Below are 25,578 nucleotides of genomic sequence, written 5' to 3' on the forward strand. Positions count from 1 at the left end.
TTCCAGCATTTTCTGTTTTTGTTTCAGATTCCAGCATCTGCAGTAATTTGCTTTTATCTTAATGTTCTAATGCTTTAAAATGTTTTAATTTACCAGGAAAGTGACAAATGTATTATATACATTATTGAAACTATAAATAAATGTATAGTTTTAGTCATTTTCATTTATTTAAAGTCGGATTACAGACAAGTTCAACTTGAAATCCTAATTAAAAATGCTTATTTTTATGATCATTTTCAGCCTTGTTAATAAGATTACCATAGGTTACCACTCTGAAATATATCAAAGAATATATTTTAATGCTGCCTAATTGCACTGGTTCATGGCAGATTTTATGTTTGCTGATACTGAACTTTGAGGGGGAAAAACTCCTCAAAAATTAGCACAGTTTGCACCCGATTTATCATTGCATTTTTAAAAATTCATTCATGGGATGTGGACATTGTTGGCTTGGCGAGCATTTATTGCTCATTCCTAATTGCCCTTGAACTGATTGGCTTGCTAGACCATTTCAGAGGGCATTGAAGAGTCAACCACATTGCTGTGGATCTGGAGTCACATGTAGGTCCGAACCAGATAAGGATGGCAGGTCTCTTTCCCTAAAGGACATTAGTGAACCAGATAGGTTTTTTATGACAGTGGCTTTCATGGTCATCATTAGACTTCTAATTCCAAGTTTTATTGATTTCAAATTTCATCATCTGATATGGTGGGATTACCCCTAGTCTCTGGATTACTGGTCCAATAATAAAACCACTGTGCCACTGCCTCTCTTTTCCCGGACACACACACACACACACACACACACCACCCCCCCCCCCCCCCCCCCCCCCCCGCCCCCAGCACTCGTGGCACTCAACTTGTCAACCTGAAAATGACCCATTTATGCCTATTGTTTCCTGTTAGCTAACTAATCCTCTATCCATGCTAGTATGTTACCTGCCACAGCTTGTACTCTTTCTTTGTGTAGTAACCTTTAATGCGGCACCTTGTCAAGTATTTTCTGGAAATTAAATGTCAGTCATCCACAGGTTCCCTTTTATCCACATTGCTTGTTACTTCCTCAAATTTGTCAAACGTGATTTCCCTTTCACCAAACATGTTGACTCTGCCTGATTGCATTGAGATTTTCTATGTGCATTGCTATAATCTCCTTAATAGATTCCAGCAATTTTTCTACAACAGTTGTTAAGCTAACCGCCTGTAGTTTCCTGCTCTCTGTTTCTCTCTGTTGAATAGAGGAGTCATGTTTGCTGTTTTCTAATCTGATGGGACTTTTTCAGAATCTTCTTGTCTGCCTTTAATTTTTAACTGTGTCCCCTAGTTCTGGTCTGTCCGACAAGGGGAAGCATCCTTTCAGCACCATTCTGTCAAGTCCCCTCAGGGTCTTAAATGCACTTCAATCACTTTTCAATTTTGGAAAATTAAAACCAATACGTTTACTCTCTCAGCAGCCACTTCTTTTAAGACCTGACAATGAAATTCATCAGGACTTGGAGACTTGTCCGCTTTTAATTCTAATAATTTTTTCATTACTCCGTCCCTGATTGTAATCGGTTCCTGCCACCCTTTCATTATCTGATTCATAATGATTTCTGGGGTGTTACTTGATTCCTCTACGGTGAAGTCGGACACAAAATCTGTTTATTTTATCCACAATTTCCATACTTTCTATTAATTCTCCATTCTCACAATCAAGGACCAACACTCACTTTATTTTTTCCTATTTAAATACCTGGAGCAACTCTTACTACTTGTTTTGTATTTCTAGCTAGTTTTCTCTTTCGAATTTCTCCCTTTCATTAATCTTTTAGTCATTCTTTGCTGTTTTTTTTATATTCTGTCCAATCTTCTGATGTGCCACTCATCCTTGCAGAATTATACTTTTTCAATTTGATGCTATCTTTAACTTTAGTTGCCACAGAATCACAGTTGTTATGGCACAGGAGGCCGCCATTCGGCCCATTGTGTCCGCATCAACTCTCCAAGTGAGCATTACGACTTAATGCCATTCTCCTGCCTTTCCCATGTACTATTTCACAGCCTTGATTGAACCTAACTCCACTACACTTTCAGGCAGTGCATTTTCAATCCTTTTACAGGTAGGAATAGTTTCACCCTATCTATCTTGTGCAGCCCCCTCATGATTTTGAATAACTATTAAATCTCCCCTAAGGAGAACAGCCCCAACTTCCAATCTATCCTTATAACTGAAGTTTCTCACCCTGGACCCATTCTGGTAAACCTTTTCTGCCCAATGTGTTCACATCCTTCCCAGAACTATACACAAGATTCCAGCTGAGGTCTAGCTACTGTCTTGTACAAGTTCAGCATAACCTCCTTGCTCTTGTACTCTTTGTTCCTGCTAATAAAGCCCAAGATACTGTATGCTTTTAATAACTGCTCTCCATCTGTCCTGCCACGTGCAATAACCTATGCGCACATGCACCATGGTCCCTCTGCTTCTGCACCCCCTTAAAAATTGTACTCCTTATCTTTTATTGTTTTTCCATGTTCTTCCTACCGAAATGCATTACCTCACACTTCTTCATATTGAAATTCGTTTGCCACATATCTGCCCATTCCATCAACTTATCTGTGTCCTTTTGAAGTTCTTCACTCTTCGCAGTTTACAATGCTTCCAAGTTTTGTGTCATCCGCAAACTATGAAATTGTCCCCTGCACTCCATGATCTAGAACATCTGTATAAATCAGAAAAAGCAAGGTCCCAATACTGACCCCTGGGGAACCCCACTATCAACTTTACTCCAGCCTAAAAAATATCCATTAACCATTAATCACTCTTTAATATTACTCGGCCAATTTTGTATCCATGTAGCTACTGTCCCTTTTTTTCCATGAGCTATAACGTTTCTCAAGTCTGTTTTCTGGCACTGTATCAAATTCCTTTTGAAAGTGCATGTATGCACACCAGAGCAACAGCATTACCCTCATCGACTCATAACTCCAATTTAGTTGAACACAATTTCCCCTTTAGAAATCAACCCACATTTTTCCATGTGGCTATTAATTCTATCCTGAATAATTGTTTCTGGAAGCTTTCCCACCATGGAAGTTAAACTGACAGCTCTGTAATTACTGGGCCTATCCTTGCAATGACTTTTGAATAAGCACATAATGTCTGCAGTCCTCTGGTCCCTCCCTGAGTCCAGAGAAGACTGAAAGATTATAACCAGTGCCCTGGCAATTTCCACCCCCATTTCCTTCAACATCCTTGGGTGCTTCTCCTTCCCTTTGAGGCTTTGTTTCTCATACTGGAATATTTATTTTGAGTATTCTGGAATATCCCCTTAAATGTCTGCCACTCTATCTCTACTGACATATCCCTTAACTAATTTCCCAGTTTACTTTGGCCAGCTCCTGTCTTCATGCCCTCCTAATTACCCTTATTTAAATTCCAAATACTTGTCTTAGATCCACTCTTCTCTCCCTCTCATTGCTACCTAGGAACACCTTCACTATGAGGTCATTGATTAATGCTGTATGTGTGCACATTATCAGATCCATTATACTCTGCTCTCTGATTACTGCTAAAGCATGCTGCTCTATGAAACTGCCCCAAAAACATTGAGCTCATCATTCATAGTATCTTTGCCAATCTGATTTGTCTAATCCAGATGTAAATTAAAATCACCCATGGAGTAAGTCCCTACTTTTCTTAGTTCCCATTGCTACTTCCTGTACACCCCATTCTATGGGTGCTTACTGTTAGGGGGCCTATAAACCATTCCCACAAATGACTTGTTGTCATTACTATTTCTCAGCTCTACTTAAATTGATCCAACATCTTGATCTCCTGAAATAAGATAATCTCTCTCTATTGCACCAGTGTTATCCTTAATTAACATAGCTACCTCGCCAACTTTTCTTAGCTTCTATCCTTCCTAAATGTCATGTACCCTTGTCCAAGTTCTGTCATCAGGCAGCCATATCTTTGTTATGTCTTCCAGATCATATTTATTTATTTCTATTTGTGTTGTAAATTCATCTGTATTGTTGCGAATGCTATGTGCATTCAGATACAGAGCTTTTAGTTCTCTTTTTATTATTTTTGCATTCTGTTGCCTTATCTGGTGGTGCACCCTTAGGTTGTACACACTGTCCCTTCCTACCATACTCTGATCATTGTTTCCCTTATTTCTAATATGCTCCCTTGTCTTGTCTTCTCTCATTAATTCATCACACCTTCCAAAACTTGATCCTTGCCCTCACTGTTTAGCTTAAAGCCCTCGCTATACCTTAATTATCTGAATCACCAGAACACTCATCCAAGCAAGGTTCAGGTGACGACCATCACAGTGATACAGCTCCACTTTCCTCAGTACTTCTGCCAGTATTACATTTCTCTCTCATCGCTTTTGAGCCATCCATTTAACACTCTAATCTGATTTACCATGTGCCAATTTGTTCATTGCTCAGTAGTAATCCAGATTATTACCTTTGAGATTTTGCTTTTTACTTTAACCCCTAGCAACTCGTATACTCCTTCTGAATCTTTTTCCTAGTTCTACCCATGTCATTTGTTCCGACATGAACCATGGCCACTGGATCCTCCCTCTCCCACTGCAAATTCCTCTGCAGCCCAGAGCAGATGCCCTGAACCTTGGCACTGGGCAGGCAACGCAGTCATCTGGACAAAAGTAAAATACTGTGGATGCTGGAATGTGAAACAGACAATGCTGGAAAATCTCAGCATGTTTGAAAGCAACTGTCGGGAGAGAATAGAGCCAAAGTTTCGGGTCTAGACTACCCATCATCTGTTCTGATGATCTAGGCTTGAAACGTTGGCTCTATTTTCTCCCCACAGATGCTGTCAGACCTGCTGAGATTTTGCAGCATTTTCTGTTCCTATCCTAAAGGATGTCACTTCTCTTGCACTCGCGCTCGCTCTCACCCAGCACACTTTCCCTCCCCACTCTACACCAATCGCACATTCCAGTTCTTTATCCTCTTGAACCTCTCTCTCTCCTTATGCTCACGGCATCTTTGCAAAAATCTCAAAGCCTATCTTTGCTTTGAAGCATCTGATTATCCCTCTTAATCTGTCCTTTTCCTGGCTTGTTATCCATTTTCCAAACATTCTACAAAACACCTTATTGCACAAAAGATGATGCACATGGCAGTTATGAAGATGAGAATTTTAGTGGATAGGATTTTATAACTTGTCTTATAATGTTGCAGGTTGTTCCTGTAATTTTGAATGGTTGTCGTATGCTTTGCGTTTTCTAGCAGTTCGTGTACACCTGATCATGTAGTGGATAATTCTAGTCTATAATTTTTTTTGATAACTGTGACAACTCTTCCATTCCAGTCTTTGGAAAAAGTTGCTCACAAGAATAAGCAGCAAGCTTTTGTGCCTCAACTGTATAGGTTCAGGAAAAGAGTTGAGCTTAAGAAATGGTAGCAAAATGACTTGTGGTTTTAATTCAGCAATCTGAATCTTGAGTCATCTAAGGATGACTCAGTATTTGAAAGTCAGCGAAGAAATGATGCAGTAACCTATTTGAGCTGGCCTTACTGTGATGGTTGAAATAGCTAATGTGCTCCACAGAGTTGATCTGTTAATTTTTAACATTTGCAATGGTTGTATGTGCAAACCAAAAAAACCACCTCCTTTTGCCCATCAAAACATACTTAACATGCATACTGCTACTGCAGATGTGCTTTAAGATAAAGGCTTAGCTTTAGACTTTTAGATGGACTTGCATTTATACAGCAATTTACAGATACTCGATGTCTGCAAAACACTTAAGTTAATGAAGTTAATATGGTACTGTTGTAATGTAAGAAAACATTTGTGCGCATCAAGGTTTCACAAAACAATTGAAATAATTGGCTACATTAATCTGTTCTAATGATATTGGTTGAAGCATAAATAGTGGTCGATACAATTTGATTGTTTATGACAACCAAGGAGGGAAGGCAGGGTCTTAATTTAAGTATTGCTCTAAAAAAAATCTAATATTGTGCCACTTGTTCATGTGCTGAAATGAGTCTAAAGTTGTGCTCATGTCTCAAGTAAACCTCCTGGCATATGTCATAGAATTGTAGAATCCCTACAGTGCAGAAGGAGGCCATTCAGCCCATCGAGTCTGCACCGACAATCTCACCCAGGCCCTATCCTTATAGCCCCACATATTTACCCCCCTAATCCCTCTAACCTACATATACCGGAACACTAAGGGGCAATTTATCATGGCCAATCCACAAACCTGCACATCTTTGGACTGTGGGAGGAAACCAGAGCACCTGGAGGAAACCCACGCAGACACGGGGAGAATGTGCAAACTCCACACAGACAGTGACCCAAGCTGAGAATCGAGCCCAGGTCCCTGGAATTGAGGCAGCAGTGCTAACCACTAAGGTATAGAGAGGGCTTTAAGCTAAACAGTGAGGGCAAGGGGATCAAGTTTTGGATGGTGTGATGAATTAAAGAGAGAAGACAAGGCAAGGGAGCATATTAGAAATAAGGGAAGCAATGATCAGAGCATGGCAGGAAGGGACAGTGTGTACAACTGTGTGTGTACCACCATGCCACCCCCAAATGTGTAAATGTTTTGCTTAATAACAAATGAATCATTTTTTGTCTTCTGCTGTAATCCTAACATTGTGCTAATTATTTTAATAGTAAAGGCTAGATCTTGAGTGGTGTAACAGTTCCCAGCAAACTAGATTTGACAATTGCACTTCAACTTCCTGTATTTACAACGTCTACGCTCAGAACTGGCTTGTAGCTTCATCTCCCAGAACTTGACATTGCTTTGTTATTTTCATTTGAGCTCCATTTAGTGGATAGCGTTGACCATCACTTTCTGAAGAAGGTGCTTCTTGGATTTGAATATATTCTGACTATGGTGAGGACAAACAATTAGATAGGAAAGGCTGGAATAGTTAACACAAGAACAGAAGGCTGTCATGCAAATGGATTACTGCTCTCGAGTAAGAATTGGAGACAGATTGAAGAAATAGCAAACACGGGACCAAGAGGAGACCTTGTAACTCATTATATCTAATCTACCAATTTTAATGCAGTGGCACCTTTATTTTATCCACAGTTCCTGCATTTTGTGTATATTCTCTGATACTCTTCTTCAACTAAACACTTAACTCCATTTTAAATATTCAATTTGCATTGTATTGAACGATACAGCACAAAAGAAAGCCATTCAACCCATTGTGCTTTCTGTAAGAGCTATTGGATTAGATATGATATCCCATTCTCTTGCTCTTTCCCCATTATCCCACAAGTTTTCCTATTTAAGTATTTATCCAATTCCTTTTTAAATGTCACTCAAACCTATTTAAAGAAGCCTTTCAAGAAATGTAGCCCAGACCATAACTGACTGTGTAAATTTTTTAAAAATCGTCATCTCCTCTGGTTGTTTTGCCATTGATCTAAATCTGTGGCCCTGGTTACATGTGTTCCTACCAGTAAAACAGGGCAAATCGGGAAGATCTATCAGAATCCTTGAACAACTCTGTAAACTCTGCCTATAACCATCTCTACTCAAGAACTATCCTAGCTTCTTTGATTTCTTTGTATCCCTGGAACAATTCGCAAAAGTTCTCTCTGCGCCTTCTCCAAGTCTCTCGCGTCCTAAAGTATGATGTCCAGAATTGGACACAGTAATTGAGCTGAGGCCTAACCAGTGATTACAGTTTGAGCATACACCTCTATTTATAAAGCCAAGGATCCCACATGCATTTTTTACCTAGCCTAATTAACTTATCCTGCCACTTTCAATAGTTGCCCCTCATTCTGTTGATCAAAATGTATCACTTCACACTTCTCTGCATTAACTTTCATTTGGCATGTGTTTGCCCATTTTCACAAGCTTGTCTATGCAATTTCAAAGTCTCCTGATATTCTCACCTTTTTTAATTCTTTAATGGGATGCAAGTGTTGCTGACAAGGTCAGTATTATTGCTCATCCTTAATTGCTTGTGAGATGATGAGTTTACATGAGTTTCTTGTCATCTGCAGATTTGAAATTATGCTTTGTATAATCAAATGTGGGTCATTAAATACTGAGCCTTGTTGGGGGTGTGGGAGGGGCGGGCTTCAGTATTTATCCATCCATTCTTCACTACTACTACTTGTCCCTTAACCAATTAATGCAAGCGGGTATTCCACATTATTTAATTTCTTTGTGAATAGGTTATCCTTGGTATGTCTATTATGGGTTTTACTATAATTTTTTGATTCTGTCCCCTTTCTCTGACTTCCCTGCTTGAGGGAAAGAGCACATTGCACATTCTCAAGTAACATCAATTCCCTTTATTGTTTGAAACACAATCAGATCATGGTTGAATTAGCCTTGTACCACCTAGGTGATATAATCCAAATTTAGCTAGTCCTTTTATCCCAGGAATTACCCTGGTAAAACATCGCTGGGTCATTTCCAAGGCCACTAAAATATTTTAATGTACACAAACTGAGATCTGCCATTTTAAATATTCAATTTACGTTGTATTGAACGATACAGCACAAAAGAAAGCCATTCAACCCATTGTGCTTTCTGTAAGAGCTATTGGATTAGATATGATATCCCATTCTCTCGCTCTTTCCCCATTATCCCACAAGTTTTCCTATTTAAGTATTTATCCAATTCCTTTTTAAAAGTCACTATCAAACCTACTTAAAGAAGCCTTTCAAGAAATGTAGTCCAGATCATAATTGACTGTGTAAATTTACACAAATTTAAATATAATAAAATCATTATTTTAGAAGTTTTTTGGATGAGAAAGGTGAAAACTGGAGGATAGAAATAATGTAATTCTCTGTCCCCTTTTTTGGGAATCTTGACAGTGACAATTTCAACTAATTAGTTAAAAACAAAATAAACATGAAAAACATCTTCACGCAGCAAGTGATCACGTTCTGGAATGCACTGTCTGAGTACGTGGTGGAGGCAGGTTCAATTGAAGCATTCAAAAAGGAATCTTATCTTAAAAAAAGGAAAGTTATCTAAAAAATGAAGAATGTGCAGGGGTTACGGGGAGAAGATGGGAGAATTGCACTAAGTGAATTGCTCATTTGGAAAACTGGTGCGCGCACAATGGGCTGAATGATCTGCACCATAACATTTCTCTGATTGTCCAAACATTTAGTATTTTTCTTTTTTAGTTACTGAGTAGTTGGCTTCACTTGGCTGGGAAATTTAGAATACAGGGGCATAGTCTCAGGATAAGGGTTCAATCATTCAGGACTGAAATGAGCTAAATATCTCCATTCAGTTGTGAATCTTTGGAGCTCTGTACCTAGAGGATTATGAATGCTCCATTGTTGTCTCTTCAAGGCTGAAGTAGATTTTTGGTGTCTGAGGGAATAAAGGGACAAGGGATTATGTGGAAAAGTGGAGTTGTAGCAGAAAATCAGCTGTGGTCATATTGAATTTAGGAGCCAGCTTGAGTGAATGAACTGGGAAGACTAGCAAACAAAACCTCAATGCTAGCAATCTCGAGATTACTCCCAGTATCCCACACTGGTTAGCGTAGAAAAAAGAGCATAGAGTGGATGAATACGTGGCTGGGAGAAATGGTGTAGTTTGGGGAGGGCTTTAGATTTCTAGGACATTGGGATTGGTAGAATCTATACACGCCAGTGTGGGAATCCCAATTTCACCTATGCAGTCAGATCACATAAGAGCAGTATTTTGGGTTTTTTGTTTTGTTTCCCATAAATCAGAGGACAATATTTATATAACCCCTTAATTTGTCATTTAATAACTGATGAGGAACATAAATTTTGAATCTCACAAACAGTCCAATTAGAAATCTTAATGAACACTTGTTAGATTTTCACAGGTCTGTTTGTGTTACAGAGCTTGCCTTGCTCACCAATCTGAAATCTACAGTGTTTATCATCAGTTCCCAAAGACAATTTCCATGTTCTATTGAGGATGGCACCTTCTAACAGTATGCTAATTACCTAAATTAATTAACTTTGATATTTAAAAGTTATTCTTTTAAAAGAGAGTTGGTGCTATTGTCCTGATGGGGCAGTTCACTAATACTTTTGAACAAGATTTAACTAACTTGGCAGGCGGATGGGAACCAGTATGTTGTATTAGAAAGGCAAATCAAGGTGCACAAAGGATTGGGAGGGAGAGAAAGCATGACAGCAAAAAATAGTAAGGTATCAGATGGGGTCAAAAAAGGCAATGAGGTCAAAATTAGATTTACAGTGCATGTATATAGGAACAAAACATAGGAGGAGGTCATTCAGCCCATCGAGCCTGCTCCACAGCTCTATTAAAGGCTCATCCAGATTTAAAACGTTAGCTCTGTTCTCTCTCCACAGATGCTGTCGGACCTGCTGGGATTTTGTACATTTTCTGTTTTTGAGCCCACTTCACTGTTCATTTTAGTAATGGCTGAGCATCTACTTCAATGGCACTTTCCAGCACTGTGCCCCAACCCTTAATGTCATCAAAATCCAGAAATCCATTGATTTCTGTCTTGAATTTGCTCAATGGTTACGTATAAAAAATCCAAAAATTCACCACCCTCTGAGTGAAGAAACTTCTCTTCATATCAATCTTAAATAGTCTGTCCCCTTATTCTGAGACTGCCTTCTAGTTCTAGATTCATCAGCCAGGGGAAACATCCTACCTGCATCTACACTGTCATGCCCTTTAAGAATTTTGCCGGTTTCAATGAGATCACCTGCCATTCTTCAAAGCTCTAGACATTACAGACCCAGTTTCCTCAATCGCTCCTCGTAAGACAGCTCTGCCGTCTCAGGGATTCCCTTGGCTTCTCGTGAACCCCTGTTTCAGTCCCTGTGGCATGTAGATACTTCCTGAGGTAAGGGGACCAAAACTGTACATAATACTCCAGGTGCAGCCTCGCCAAGGATCAATACAATGATAGCAAGGCACCTTTACCCCTGCACTCCAATCCCTTTGTGATGAAGGCCAACATACCCTTTGCCTGCCTAATTGCTTGCTGCACCTGCATGATCGTTTTTAGTAACTCATGACCAAGGACACCCAGGCCCCTTTGGATATTGACACTTCCCAACATCTCACCATTTAAGAAATACTCTGCCTTTCTGTTTTTTCTACCAAATGGATAACTTCACACTTATTCACATTACATTCACCTGCTGTGTTGAAGTCACACAAGTGTGATAGAAATAAGGTTAGTGAGCTGTCTTAACTTATATAGATTGTGTTATCTGAACTTGTCCTCTGTAACTCAGTAGATTCATTTTAGTTCTGACATGACTTTAATCAATGAAGACAAAAGCAGAATACTGAATAGTAGATTTTATAAATTGATTTTTTTAAAAGGGAAAAAGGTATACTTATCAAATATATGACTGACTTTCACAACTTTGATTAGATAATCAAGCCAGGTAGAAGTATTAATATTTTTCAGCTTCCTGAGCCAACAGTGATTTCCTGAAATCCTGCCCCAAGGAGCACTCAATACGTCCAAAATTGTTGTCAAACTTGCAAGCAACAAGCTGGTTCCTGAAACCCATTTTTAACCCTTGAATTAGCATCACCTCATCTCTAAATGAAGCCTACTGTAATTAGCCAATTGGTCATGTGTTGTTACTAGGTTAATTTTATTGGATTTAGCTATTTACATACATTATTCCATGGAGCAAAACAATGAGATGGTTCATCTTCCTTTTAATTGAACTGTACAAGTCTTCATTCATTCTCCTGCGCCTGCCCCAAATGGCCAAGGACAAATGAGGCCCATGTCCCATTCGGTTACTGAATGCTCTATGTTCCCATGGATGGTACTTCCAACAGCAAAATTAATATTTTACACTGCAAATATTAGAATATCTAGTCTTAATAGCTACTTGATTGTTAAGACTCTGCTTATTTAATCATTGTTTCTGGCTGGTTAATTATACAGTAATTCTTGATACATTTATAAAGTACAGAATACAAAATGGCTTCTTTAAACCACTGTTATTACAAAATGGCATCTTGACCTTGTTAGCTTACAGCAGTGGATATAATTTGAAAAGTCCCAAAAAATGGTTAAGTTAAACTAAAATCTACTGCTCAGGCCTACCAAAGCTGCAGTTGCAGATAGCCACATGGAAAATGATGTTGTGGTGATAACAGAGACCTTGCTCAAAAAAAGGTAGGGCTGTACTAAACATTCCTGAATACAAAGTGTTCAGGAAAGATAGGGGAGGACGGGTGGCAGTTTGATTAAGGCAAGTATTATAGTGAAGGATGTTATGAAACAGTAGATGTACTATTCCATGACCAGCTACATTCTGTAAGTCTCAAAACCAGTGGGAAACAAGAGGATCAAGCCAGAGGAGCAAATTTGCTGGGAAAGTAGAAATGTTCATAACCTATAAAGTATTGATGAAGGGGGAACTTTATTACAATGCCAATCTTTATTAGGATGGTTAGTGTGAAGGGCAGAGAGGGGAAAAGAGTTTCTGAAATTATATTCAGGAGAATTTGTTTGATCAGTTCGTCTTTGGCCCAGCAAGAAATTGCAATGCTGGGTCTGGTCCTGGAGAATGAGGTGGGTCAAGTAAATTGTGTGTCAATAGGAGAGCTTTAGGAGGCAGTGATCATTGTATTATAAGGTTTACATTAGCTAGCAAAAAGGACAAGGAACAATCCAAAGTAAAAAAGTGATTTGAAGGATGGCAAATTTCAGTCGGATCAGTGTTGTGGATTTTCAGTGTCAATAGCAAATCACGGAAGCATATTCTTAATATATGGGTTACCTCAGATATTCATTATTTAGCCTGTGCTGTGGTGAGAAGAGACAATGAACTCCCCACTATGATATAATTGGGGTGAGGTAAGTTTCCATCTTGTTTACTTGGCATTGTGATCAAATACCATGCATTGCATGGATCTGAAATCAATTGGGATTTGAGAAAATGAGAATTTTTAAGCACAGTAAGCAGGGTTGGCTCAGAAATATGGCAACAAATCCATTCAAAAGAAGTTCATTACCTTAGTGTAGATGTTTAAAATGGTCAAAACAAGCAATGCGAAGCTTGGGTAGTGCAACTTGTCATGCATTCATGGCAGAATTTGTGTCCAGCGGTTAACCACAAGACTTAGTTTTAAGTTCTAAGAATTTAATGTAGTGCGATTTAACATTAGCAGGAAACCAACAACAGCTACAATGACATCCTTTGTATAATGGCCACAGGTGAGTAAGTTGTATTGAGAATTATTGGAATTTTGTACTTCTATATCCACTATTGTAGCAAAGCTTCACCATTCATGTTACAGTGACCCTTTAGAAAAACAAGTTTCTGTCAAGAGACATGTTTTAAGTAAAGACAAAATACTGCAGATGCTGGAAATCTGAAGTGCTGGAAACAATGTTGTAGCTATGGCAAAGAGACTTAATGTTTTGAGTCAGATATGACTCTTTCGAGCTGAAGGGAGGTACAAATGTGATGGGCTTTATGCTGTTAAAATGGGGGGAGGGGGGGTTGAAGGTGGAATATAAAGGTTTGATTTTGATTTGATTTATTATTGTCATGTATTAACATACAGTAAAAACTATTATTTCTTGCGCGCTATACATACAAAGCATACCGTTCATAGAGAAGGAAACGAGAGTGTGCAGAATGTAATGTTACAGTCATAGCTAAGGTGTAGAGAAAGATCAACTTAACGTAAGGTAAGTCCATTCAAAAGTCTGACAGCAGCAGGGAAGAAGCTGTTCTTGAGCAGGGAAGAAGCTGTTCTTGAGTCAGTTGGTACGTGACCTCAGACTTTTGTATCTTTTTCCCGAAGGAAGAAGGTGGAAGAGAGAATGTCCAGGGTGCGTGGGGTCCTTAATTATGCTGGTTGCTTTGCCGAAGCAGCGGGAAGTGTAGACTGAGTCAGTGGATGGGAGGCTGGTTTGTGTGATGGATTGGGCTACATTCACGACCTTTTGTAATTCCTTGTGGTCTTGGGCAGAGCAGGAGCCATACCAAGCTGTGAAACAACCAGAAAGAATGTTTTCTATGGTGCATCTGTAAAAGTTGGTGAGAGTCATAGCTGACATGCCAAATTTCCTTAGTCTTCTGAGAAAGTAGAGGCGTTGGTGGGCTTTCTTAACTATAGTGTCAGCATGGGGGGGCCAGGACAGGTTGTTGGTGATCTGGGCACCTAAAAATTTGAAGCTCTCGACCCTTTCTACTTCGTCCCCATTGTTGTAGACAGGGGCATGTTCTCCTTTACACTTCCTGAAGTCAATGACAATCTCCTTCGTTTTGGAGAGATTATTGTTGCTGCACCAGTTCACCAGATTCTCTATCTCATTCCTGTACTCTGTTTCGTCATTGTTTGAGATCCGACCCACTTTGGTGGTGTTGTCAGCAAACTTGAAAATCGAATTGGAGGGGAATTTGGCCACACAGTCATAGGTGTATAAGGAATATAGTAGGGGGCTGAGAACACAGCCTCGTGGGGCACTGATGTTGAGGAGGATCGTGGAGGAGGTGTTGTTGCCTATCCTTACTGATTGTGGTCTGAGAGTTGGGAAGTTCAGGATCCAGTCGCAGAGGGAAGTGCCGATGCCCAGGCCATGGAGTTTGGAGATGAGTTTTGTGGGAATAATGGTGTTGAGGGCTGAGCTGTAGTCAATAAGTAGGAGTCTGACATGGGTGTCCTTGTTATCTAGGTGTTCCAGGGAGGGTCTGAGAGAAGATGGAGAGCAGGCAAAATTAAATAATCAAGATATCATGGAACAAAAAACAAAGAATGGTAATGATCAGTTGGGAAAATTCACCAAATTTGCTTTTAATTCCCACCTTTCTCTCACCATCTCATGGTCCACCTCTGATACTCTGACACATTAATTTTTCAGCAAAAGCCCAAAACTATGACAAGTAGAGTACAAAACCAGACAGTCAGGTTTTTGCTCGTATGGCCAATGCCATGTATTGGATGGCTTCAACTCCAGTATATTGACTCGGTCTACTTACCATTGTGAAGAATTGGTAGGTCTTTGCTTGACCTTTACGGTCTACAGCAGTCTCAATCGGATGGGAAGTAAAAGTCTGTTGTGTTTTGATATCTTTAATAAAACTTTGCTAATTGGGCCTGGGCATCGGCACTTCCCTCTGCGACTGGATCCTGAACTTCCTAACTCTCAGACCACAATCAGGAAGGACAGGCAACAACATAATCTCCACGATTTGCTAATGCTCTTCAGGAGGGTTTAAACTAATTCAGCAGGGGGATGGGATTGTAGCTCCAGTGTATAGGAGGTTGAGAGTAGTGAGGTCATGAATAAGGTTTCAAGGTCGCAGGAGTGTACCGGCAGGTAGGAAGGTGGTTTGAAGTGTGTCTACTTCAACGCCAGGAGCATCTGGAATAAGGTGGGTGAACTTGCAGCATGGGTTGGTCCCTGGGACTTCGATGTTGTGGCCATTTCGGAGACATGGATAGAGCAGGGACAGGAATGGTTGTTGCAGGTTCCGGGGTTTAGATGTTTTCATAAGATCAGGGAAGGTGGTAAAAGAGGGGGAGGTGTGGCATTGTTAGTCAAGGGCAGTATTACGGTGGCAGAAAGGACGTTTGATGAGGACTCGTCTACTGAGGTAGTATGGGCTGAGGTTAGAAACAGGAAAGGAGAGGTCATCCTGTTGGGAGTTTTCTATAGGCCTCAAAGTTCCAGAGATGTAGAGGAAAGGATTGCAAAGATGATTCTGGATAGGAGCGAAAGTAACAGGGTAGTTATTATGGGGGACTTTAACTTTACAAATATTGACTGGAAAAGCTATAGTTCGAGTACTTTAGATGGGTCAGTTTTTGTCCAATGTGTGCAGGAGGGTTTCCTGACACAGTATGTAAATAGGCCAACAAGAGGCGAGGCCATATTGGATTTGGTACTGAGTAATGAACCAGGCCAGGTGTTAGATTTGGAGGTAGGTGAACACTTGGGTGATAGTGACCACAATTCGGTTACGCTTACTTTAGCGATGGAAAGGGATAGGTATATACCGCAGGGCAAGAGTTATAGCTGGGGGAAAGGAAATTATGATGCGATTAGGCGAGATTTAGGATGCATAGGATGTGGAAGGAAACTGCAGGGGATGGGCACAATTGAAATGTGGAGTTTGTTTAAGGAACAGCTACTGCGTGTCCTTGATAAGTATGTACCTGTCAGGCAGGGAGGAAGTGGTTGAGCGAGGGAACCGTGGTTTACTAAAGAAGTTGAATCTCTTGCGAAGAGGAAGAAGGAGACTTATGTTAAGATGAGACATGAAGGCTCAGTTAGGGCGCTTAAGAGTTAAGTTAGCCAGGAAGGACCTAAAGAGAGAGCTAAGAAGAGCCAGGAGGGGACACGAGAAGTCTTTGGCAGGTAGGATCAAGGAAAATCCTAAAGCTTTCTATAGGTATGTCAGGAATAAAAGAATGACTAGGGTAAGATTAGGGCCAGTCAAGGACAGTAGTGGGAAGTTGTGTGTGGAGTCCGAAGAGATAGGCGAGGCGCTAAATGAATACTTTTCGTCAGTATTCACACAGGAAAAAGACAATGTTGTCGAGGAGAATACTGAGATACAGGCTATTGGACTAGACTGGATTGAGGTTCATAAGGAGGAGGTGTTAGCAATTCTGGAAAGTGTGAAAATAGATAAGTCCCCTGGGCCGAATGAATCCTAGGATTCTCTGGGAGGCTAGGGAGGAGATTGCAAAGCCTTTGATCTTTATGTCGTCATTGTCTACAGGAATAGTGCCAGAAGACTGGAGGATAGCAAATGTTGTCCCCTTGTTCAAGAAGGGGAGTAGAGACAACCCTGGTAATTATAGACCGGTGAGCCTTACTTCTGTTGTGGGCAGTTTTGGAAAGGATTACAAGAGATAGGATTTATAAGCATCTAGAAAGGAATAATTTGATTAGGGATAGTCAACACTGTTTTGTGAAGGGTAGGTCGTGCCTCACAAACCTTATTGAGTTCTTTGAGAAGGTGACCAAAGAGGTAAAGCAGTTGATGTGGTGTATATGGATTTCAGTAAAGCATTTGATAAGGTTCCCCACTGTAAGCGATTGCAGAAGATGTGGAGGCATGGGATTGAGGGTGATTTAGCGGTTGGATCAGAAATTGGCTAGCTGTAAGAAGACAGCAGGTGGTGGTTGATGGGAAATGTTCATCCTGGAGTTCAGTTACTAGTGGTGTACCGCAAGGATCTGTTTTGGGGCCACTGCTGTTTGTCATTTTTATAAATGACCTCGATGAGGGCGTAGAAGGATGGGTCAGTGAATTTGCGGATGACAGTAAAGTCAGTGGAGTTGTGGACAGTGCGGAAGGATGTTGCAGGTTACAGAGGGACATAGATAAGCTGCAGAGCTGGGCTGAGAGGTGGCAAATGGAGTTTAATGCGGAAAAGTGTGAGGTGATTCACTTTGGAAGGAGTAACAGGAATACAGAGTACTGGGCTAATGGTAAGATACTTGGTAGTGTGGATGAGCAGAGAGATCTCGGTGTCCATGTGCATAGATCCCTGAAAGTTGGCACCCAGGTTGATAGGGTTATTAAGAAGGCGTACGGTGTGTTAGCTTTCATTGGTAGAGGGATTGAGTTTCGGAGTCATGAGGTCATGTTGCAGCTGTACAAAACTCTGGTGCGGCTGTACTTGGAGTATTGCGTACAGTTCTGGTCGCCGCATTATAGGAGGGATGTGGAAGCATTGGAAAGGATGCAGAGGAGATTTACCAGGATGTTGCCTGGTATGGTGGGAAGGTCTTATGAGGAAAGGCTAATGGACTTGAGGCTGTTTTCCTTAGAGAGAAGAAGGTTAAGAGGTGACTTAATAGAGGCATACAAGATGATCAGAGATTAGATAGAGTGGACAGTTAGAGCCTTTTTCCTCAGATGGTGATGGCTAGCATGAGGGGACATAGCTTTAAATTGAGGGGTGATAGATATAGGACAGATGTCAGAGGTAGGTTCTTCACTCAGAGTAGTAAGGGCGTGGAATGCCCTGCCTACAGCAGTAGTGGACTCGCCAACATTAAGGGCATTTAAATGGTCATTGGATAAACATATGGATGATATTGGAATAGTGTTGGTTAGATGGGCTTTAGATTAGTTTCACAGGTCGGCGCAACATCAAGGGCTGAAGGACCTGTACTGCGATGTTATGTTCTATGTTCTAATACTTTTGACTATGGCTTCTTTCTGAACTTGGTATAGCTGTTATCATCCAAGAATAATCATTCCACCAATTATACTCCTAGAGAAATTATACCTTCAGCAGTTTCCAGTAAAACAAAACTTGAAGTACTGTGATTCTAACTGTATGATCCTACAACCTATTACCTTACCTCATTAAAGTTGATGACGTGTTTGTATAAAACAAGAGGATCAAAGGGTCAGGGAGAGTTGATTGATGGAGGTGGCTGGCAGAATATAAGACAGGATAGGCCAAACATACTTCCAGCTGAGTTGGTCTGGTCCTGAGGTTCCTGAACTTGAAATGGGGCAAGTGCAGACTTTTAATACTTAATAGCATGGGTAGCCGGTGGGATTGATAGTTTGCAGCAGGAAGCCTGGAAGAATCAGTTGGGGTCAAAAAAGTGAGCATAAGAGGAAGCTAAAGAGCAGGGGAACTGGGAGTCAGGGATGATTGTGCACCACAGGTGTCAGCAGTGATAGGAAACCAGCAAATTGCCATTGTCAATGTTTAGCTGTTTGGTTTAGCAAGACAGTTGCAGGATCAAGCAACATAGCAAGGTCTTTTATCAGACCAGGGAAGTTAAGACAACTTGTGGTTTGAATTTCATAGAGTCATAGAATTCCTATAGTGCAGAAGGAGGCCATTCGGCCCATTGAGTCTGCACTGACCACAATCCCACCCAGGCACTATCCCTGTCAGTCCTCATATTTATCCTGCTAATCCCCCTGGCATTAGGGTTAATTTAGCATGGCCATTTTAAATTTATTTTAAAATTAATTTGTATCCTGAGTCCAGTTCTTTGTTAGAATAAGTTTGCTTTCATTGATGTCCAAGGTGATGCATTTTTGTTTAGTATTTTAAAAAGGTAGCATTAAATGAGAAGAGTTGTTTGAAAAAAAAATGTAACTTAATTTTCTCTGTGCTGCATAATGGTTAACTGTTCTTCTGTGAAGAGTCATATTTTAAAAAATGTTGCCATTGGGATTAGCTGACCTGGATTTTTAAGGTTGGTTTACTTAGTCACCTTGAAGTCATTTTGCTACTATATTTACAAATGTGTAGTACTGAAGGTTAAAACTTGTGATACAAGCAATAATAGTGCAGCACATACAAAACACCATTTTAAAAAATCGAGTGGAGGGTGATGTTTTAAAATACAATTTGGTTAACAGATGCTGTATACCTAGCTTCTGACTATTCATTTGTTTAGCTGATTTTAACTATAATGCATTGTAGAGCCGCAGAAGAGTGCAATAATGTTAGTTGTTCAACCAGTGAAACAATGGCACTTCATTAGTCTGTAGTGATAAAGAAAAACTGCTAAAGTGATACATGTGCGCTTGTAAAATGCTATTGAATTTTTCATTTATATGCAGAAGAAAATATTTGCATGCTATGTGTAGTTGTGTGCCATAGCATTGACTGATTTAGGAAATGTAGTAAAGGCCAGTAATGGTTCAGTAGTATTATAATTTGGGTGAAAGTGTGGTTTGGTGAGTGTTGAGTATTATTTTGATTCACTTGAATTTCCCATCGTACATGCAAACTCAGAAAATGCCAGGAAATTCATTAGATTGTAGAGAGTAAGTGGAAGAGTAGTGTTAAATGTTATTGGGGGCAAATAATCCAGAATCTGACATTTTGCACATTAGTTCTAAGGGTGCTTTATGTTGCAGGTTTTTCTGCCCTCCACCATGTGTATATCTAATGGGCAGTGGATGGAAGAAAAAGAAAGATCAAATGGAACGAGACGGATGCAATGAACAAGAATCACAACCATGCGCATTTATTGGGATTGGAAATAGTGATCAAGAAATGCAGCAACTTAACCTGGAAGGAAAGGTAGGCCAAGTAGGCTTTTTACTTGACCTAAGATACTGCTAAACAACAATTATGAATTGGTGTTGCAAGTATAAAGGAAAACAAAACATGAATTTAAACGTTTAATGCTTTAATGGTAGCATTAATGCAAAAATGTGTTTTCAATCCCCTTGAGTGTGGAAGATTCAGGGGTAATTTGATCAATGTTTTGAAATGTTAGAAGAATTCAATAGGTTAGCTTCAGAGAAACATTTTCCTCTTGTGGGGTATTCAAGAATGAGAGCATATAATTCTAAAATCAGAACTAGGCCATTTAGTAGCAAAACCCATTGTAAAAGAAATCTGGAATTGTCCTCCCACAATGCTTTGAATGTTGGAACAATTGAAGCTTTAAAGGCAGATCGACATATTTTATTTGGTATCATTGTTGGGATATGGAGTTAAGATACAGATCAGCCATGATCTAATTCAGTGGTGGGACAGGCTTATGGAGCTGCTTGACCTACTGCTGTTCCTATGAATCTGAATTTAATTATTTGTTTAACTTCTGTATACAAATAGACACTTTTTTTCTTGAAATATTTCTGCTCCAGTTGCCCAACCCTTGAGCTGTTGGGTAAACATATCTTTATTTGAAGATTCATGCTGCTCTCCCCTTCACTTGGGCAAATCTACTGTTTACTACACCGAAAGCTGTTTTGGCCTCATTTTACTTCTGAAAAATTGGCTCAAATTTCTGCAGTTTGCAAGTTAATTTTCTTCTGTTGGTATCTTGTATCCTCGTTCTCACCAGCGCTTTTTGCAGCAGCTCACCATGAGGCTTAGCCATTTTGAACTGACTTGATTGCTCATCTTCAATGTAACTATTGGTCCTTGATAATACATAGCTTTTTAAGTTTATATTTTGCAACAAGCTTTTCTCTTTAGTTTCTACTTTCATGATATTTTTAGGCACATTACTACAAGTTTCATTTAAGACCCACACTTCTGAATTGTGTATGGTTTTTATAGCTATCCATTCATTTACTGCACTTAGCAAATAAAGGGACGTGTTTGATTCTTTGTTCAGCGGAAGGCTGGAATTCCTCCAGAAGAGTTGTTGAAGTATTTGAGAGCCTTAGATAAAGTATTGATTTAAAGTTAGTGTTTAAGATACTAATGGCTTCATGTCGGGACATTAGATCAAGTTTGTTGTCTGAAATTGATCAGTTCGCCAATTGCTCATTGGGATGAAAATCAAAAGTGGATAACAAAGGCTAGGTTGTGAAGGCACCTTTAGCAGTTGGCCCTGAATATCTATTATGCAGGGACCAGGCAGATAGTCCAAGGTAATATGATGTTGCTTTGCTTACCTCATATTCTTGGATGTTGTAACGATTTTACAGAAAAGTCTGAAGGTTTATCTCTCCAAATGGTTCCCAAGGTTGTGACAAGAATAGAAACCACTGAGGAAGCATCATCTGCTGGTTTCCCTGAGTGCCCTTAAATACACAAACAAGGAGTTAATGTTAAACTTGTACAGTGATCTAGTTACATTGCTTTTGGTGCACATGTTCTATAAGGGGTGCCCCTTATAGAAAGGAAACAAAGCCATGAGAAGGTGCAACATGACTAAGCTCAAATGTTGCCCCGAATCAAAATTATAGTTAGAGTCATAGAGGTTTACAGCATGGAAACAGGCCCTTCGGCCCAACTTGTCCATGCTGCCCTTTTTAAAAAAAAAACCCTAAACTAATCCCAATTGCCCGCATTTGGCCCATATCCCTCTATACCCATTGTACCCATGTAACTATCTAAATGCTTTTTAAAAGATAAAATTGTACCCGCCTCTACTGCTACCTCTGGCAGCTTGTTCCAGACACTCACCACCCTCTGTGTGGAAAATATTGCCCCTCTGGACACTTTTGTGTATCTCCCCTCTCACTTTAAACCTATGCCCTCTAGTTTTAGATTCCCCTACCTTTGGGAAAAGATATTGACTATCTACCTTGTCTATGCCCCTCATTATTTTATAAACCTCTAAGGTCACCCCTCAGCCTCCTAAGTTCCAGAGAAAAAAGTCCCAGTCTATTCAGCCTCTCCTTATAACTCAATCCATCAAGTCCTGGTAGCATCCTAGTTGTGAAGAAAAGTTTAGAGTTTTACACTATGGCCAAGCAGGTTATTAACCTGCTAGAGATCCTCAACATTCTGAAGGGTTTGATTGAGTAGTTTTCCCTGTGTTAGTGAGATATTAAGACAACACAGATAATCACAATGGAAGGGATGTTTAGATAAAAATGACGGGGAGAATATTAGAATGTCTAAAGATGTCCAAAGATGTGCGGGTTAGGTTGATTGACCCTTGGCGTCGGGGGATTAGCAGGGTAAATATGTGGAGTTACGGGGATACGGCCTGGGTGGGATTTTTGTTTGTGCAGGCTCGATGAGCCAAATGGCCTCCTTCTGCACTGTAGGGATTCTATGCAAGTGTAACTTTCTGTCAGAAACTTATTGAAACAGTTGATCTTGTTGCAGAAATGGGAAAAAGCAATCCATTTTTTTAGAAGCACATTAGCCAAGAGGGTGGCACAGTGGTTAGCACTGCTGCCTCACGTGCCAGGGACCCAGGTTAAATTCTGGTCTCTGTGTGGAGTTTGCACATTCTCTCTCTCTAGGTTTCCTCCGGGTGCCCCGGTTTCCTCCCACGGTCCAAAGATGCGTGGGTTAGGTTGATTGGCCTTGCTAAATTGCCCCTTAGTGTCCCAAGATGTGTAGGTTAGGGGATTAGCAGGGTAAATACGTGGGGTTACGGGGTTAGGGACTGGGTGGGATCATTGTTGGTGCAGGCTCGAAGGGCCGAATGGCCTCCTTCTGCACTGTGGGGATTCTATGATTCTGCTAATCAAGCAACTGCCTGAAGTACTATTGGGCAATACTTGGAAATCCATGAAAAATTTATTTTTCAAATAAATTCCACTGCAGTATCATCTTGCAAAGTGAAAGAGGACCAACAAAAAATTGGCATTAAGCTAATTGGCCTTGGAGAATAATTGCAGCACAAATTTGATGAGCTGAATGTGCTGTAACATTTTATAATGTGACATATCAAGTTTTTTCCCTTTGTATAATTTCAGTTAAGAAATAAAATCATACAGAAAATAATCCAATCTTGATTTCCAAATCGAAGCAGTCATGTATGTGTTTATCTTAACTTTTAAAATGTTTGCAATTATTTGCTACGGTTGTGCCAGAGCGAAGTGACATGACTGGTTAATCAATGAACTACAGCAAAGATGACTTGGGAGACATGGTTTGCAGTTGCTTAGTGATGTTACTGCAGTAGAATCATTCTGAAAGGTGAATTGCATTTCAAGATATTTCTGAAATGGTCGACATACAAATTTACTAAGTGAGTGTTCTGAAGGCATGAATGTAGTGTAGGAGTCTTGTACCATTGAATTCCATATTCTCAGAATTTTATAACACAAACAGGTATTCCTACATAACTGCATAAATTGCTTCAAGCAGTTGCTTGATGGGCTGTCCTCCTTGGCTAATGTGCTTTTTCCCCCCCATTTGCACGTGAGCCTCCAGTGTGAGCTCTGATAATTACCATTGGTTTAATATAATCCCAAGGGGTGTCACTGTGGTAATATTACTAGACAAGTAATCTAGATGCCCAGGCTAATGCTGTCAGGGCATTGATTCAAATCCTCCCACAGCAGCTGCTGGACAAGTGCTAAAGCCTGCAACCTCTACCACTGAAGGACAAGGGCAGCAAATACATAGGAATGCCGTGACCATATTCCTTTTGTTTGCAGAGAATGGGTCCCTGTGTACAAATGTATGTCATTTAGAGACTTCAAGCTTTAGATCTTTGTTGAAGTAGCTGGGAACTTTGGGGGGGGGGGGGGCACACATTGCTTTGCTTTGTCCATGGCAGTGTCTCAGCCAATCAGAGTTGACTTGTCAACCAAACAGCACCGCTTTCTCCTGTTGTATAAATTGTTGTGATTGTTTGAAATTTTGCATTCTTGATGAGTGCAAGATGAAAAGCTTTGGCAACATGTCTCTCTTTTCTGCAATATTGCAGATGGTTGATATACAAGACTAACTTAAATGTTTCCATTCCATAAGAGGGTAATTTCATGATTGCATATGTTTCTGAGATTTTGAAGTTTTGAACATTTAATCGCATTATTAGGGTGGTGATCAGATTGAGTCTGATGAGGCTGACAAACGCAACAGATATGACAACCATTTGGTCAGGATCCCCATATGTATCATTGGTCTAACCTCCAAAACTGGTGTTCCTGAATCTATAACCAGCGTGTTTTGGGGCTTTCTTAATCTTTAATGCTCACTGACAGAACCATACATATGAGCATCCACATTTCAAACTGCTAGAACCAGCTAGTGCGCCAAAGCATGTCTGTTTTTGTTCAGTTTCTAATTTTTTTCTGAATAATGGTGAACATTTAATACATTTTCGTGAGCGATTTATAGATTCTTGACTGACAGAGAGTTAAAGGTTATTGGGGGTAGGCAAATTGTGGAGCTGAGGCCATAATTGGATCAACCACAATCATATTGGGTGGCAGATTGGGCGAGAGTGCCGAGTGGTCTACTCCTGCTGCTAATTCCTATAATGTTACTTTGATTCGGTACATCAAATCCACAAAGTAGGAGTTCAGTTGAGCTATCCTCTGGAGGTTCCGTGTGCTCTATTTATTATGTTTACTAGATATCACTTGGATGTTATTAAATGTAAGATGTGTCCACAAATATTTTTCAAAACTTCAATCTGAATGGTGGAATGAGACAAACGTAATGAGAGGGGCGATGGAAAATGTGCCCAACTTCACAGCCATGCCTTTGCAGGGCAGTGTGCTGTCAAGAAAAGGTCAAAGAAGTCAATCAAAGTTCGAGGAGCAGTTTGTTGCATGTCAAAGTCTTAGCTGCAGTTAAGTTTATTCGCCCCTTTGTTTTAACATAAATGGTCTCTCAGTTTTTAAAAAAATGGATTCTAATTCATGTTTCTTGTCTCTCTGAAATGCATGTTAATTTAATCAATTTCCATCCACTAACTTAAAAGCACTTGTACCTCCTCTCAACAAGGTTCAGTGCAGAGTATTTAAAGCCATGTTTTGCCTTCTGTAAAAATGTGTGTAATTCTTTTATTTTAAACTTTAGATCACAGTTGAAGTTTAGGAAATCTGAAATCAGTTCCATGAAATTTCATATTGTCGCTCATAGCCAAGTCGCTTCCTCTTTTATTTGCTTAATTGTTCAAGTCTTGTGTTCTTTTATTTTCTCAGAACTATTGCACAGCCAAAACATTGTACATATCAGACTCTGACAAGAGAAAGCACTTCATGTTATCAGTAAAAATGTTTTATGGTAATAGTGACGACATTGGCGTCTTTCACAGCAAGCGGATCAAAGTAATCTCCAAACCTTCTAAAAAGAAACAGTCCTTGAAAAATGCAGATTGTAAGTATCTATGAATTTTGCAGCCAAATATTACATGTCTTAGTACAATGAGGAAGTGTATAATTTTAAATATATGATATTATACATAACCTTTCATTCTAAAAAGAATAATTGGGTTTAAAAATGAGCA

At 39.9% G+C, this 25,578-nt stretch overlaps 1 protein-coding gene across 3 annotated transcripts in view; it reads left to right on the forward strand.

Moving 5' to 3' along the window:
• rbpjb (recombination signal binding protein for immunoglobulin kappa J region b) overlaps positions 1-25,578 on the forward strand; it is an 89,769-nt gene that overhangs the window by 34,867 nt on the left and 29,324 nt on the right. For all 3 annotated transcript variants that reach the window (XM_078215642.1, XM_078215650.1, XM_078215661.1), the window contains 2 exons: positions 19,829-19,994; positions 25,274-25,448. In XM_078215642.1, the coding sequence (XP_078071768.1) occupies positions 19,829-19,994; positions 25,274-25,448 (341 nt within the window). The remainder of the gene's footprint in view (positions 1-19,828; positions 19,995-25,273; positions 25,449-25,578) is intronic.

The sequence above is a fragment of the Mustelus asterias genome, chromosome 1 (assembly GCF_964213995.1).
Source record: "Mustelus asterias chromosome 1, sMusAst1.hap1.1, whole genome shotgun sequence".
Lineage (NCBI taxonomy): Eukaryota > Metazoa > Chordata > Chondrichthyes > Carcharhiniformes > Triakidae > Mustelus > Mustelus asterias.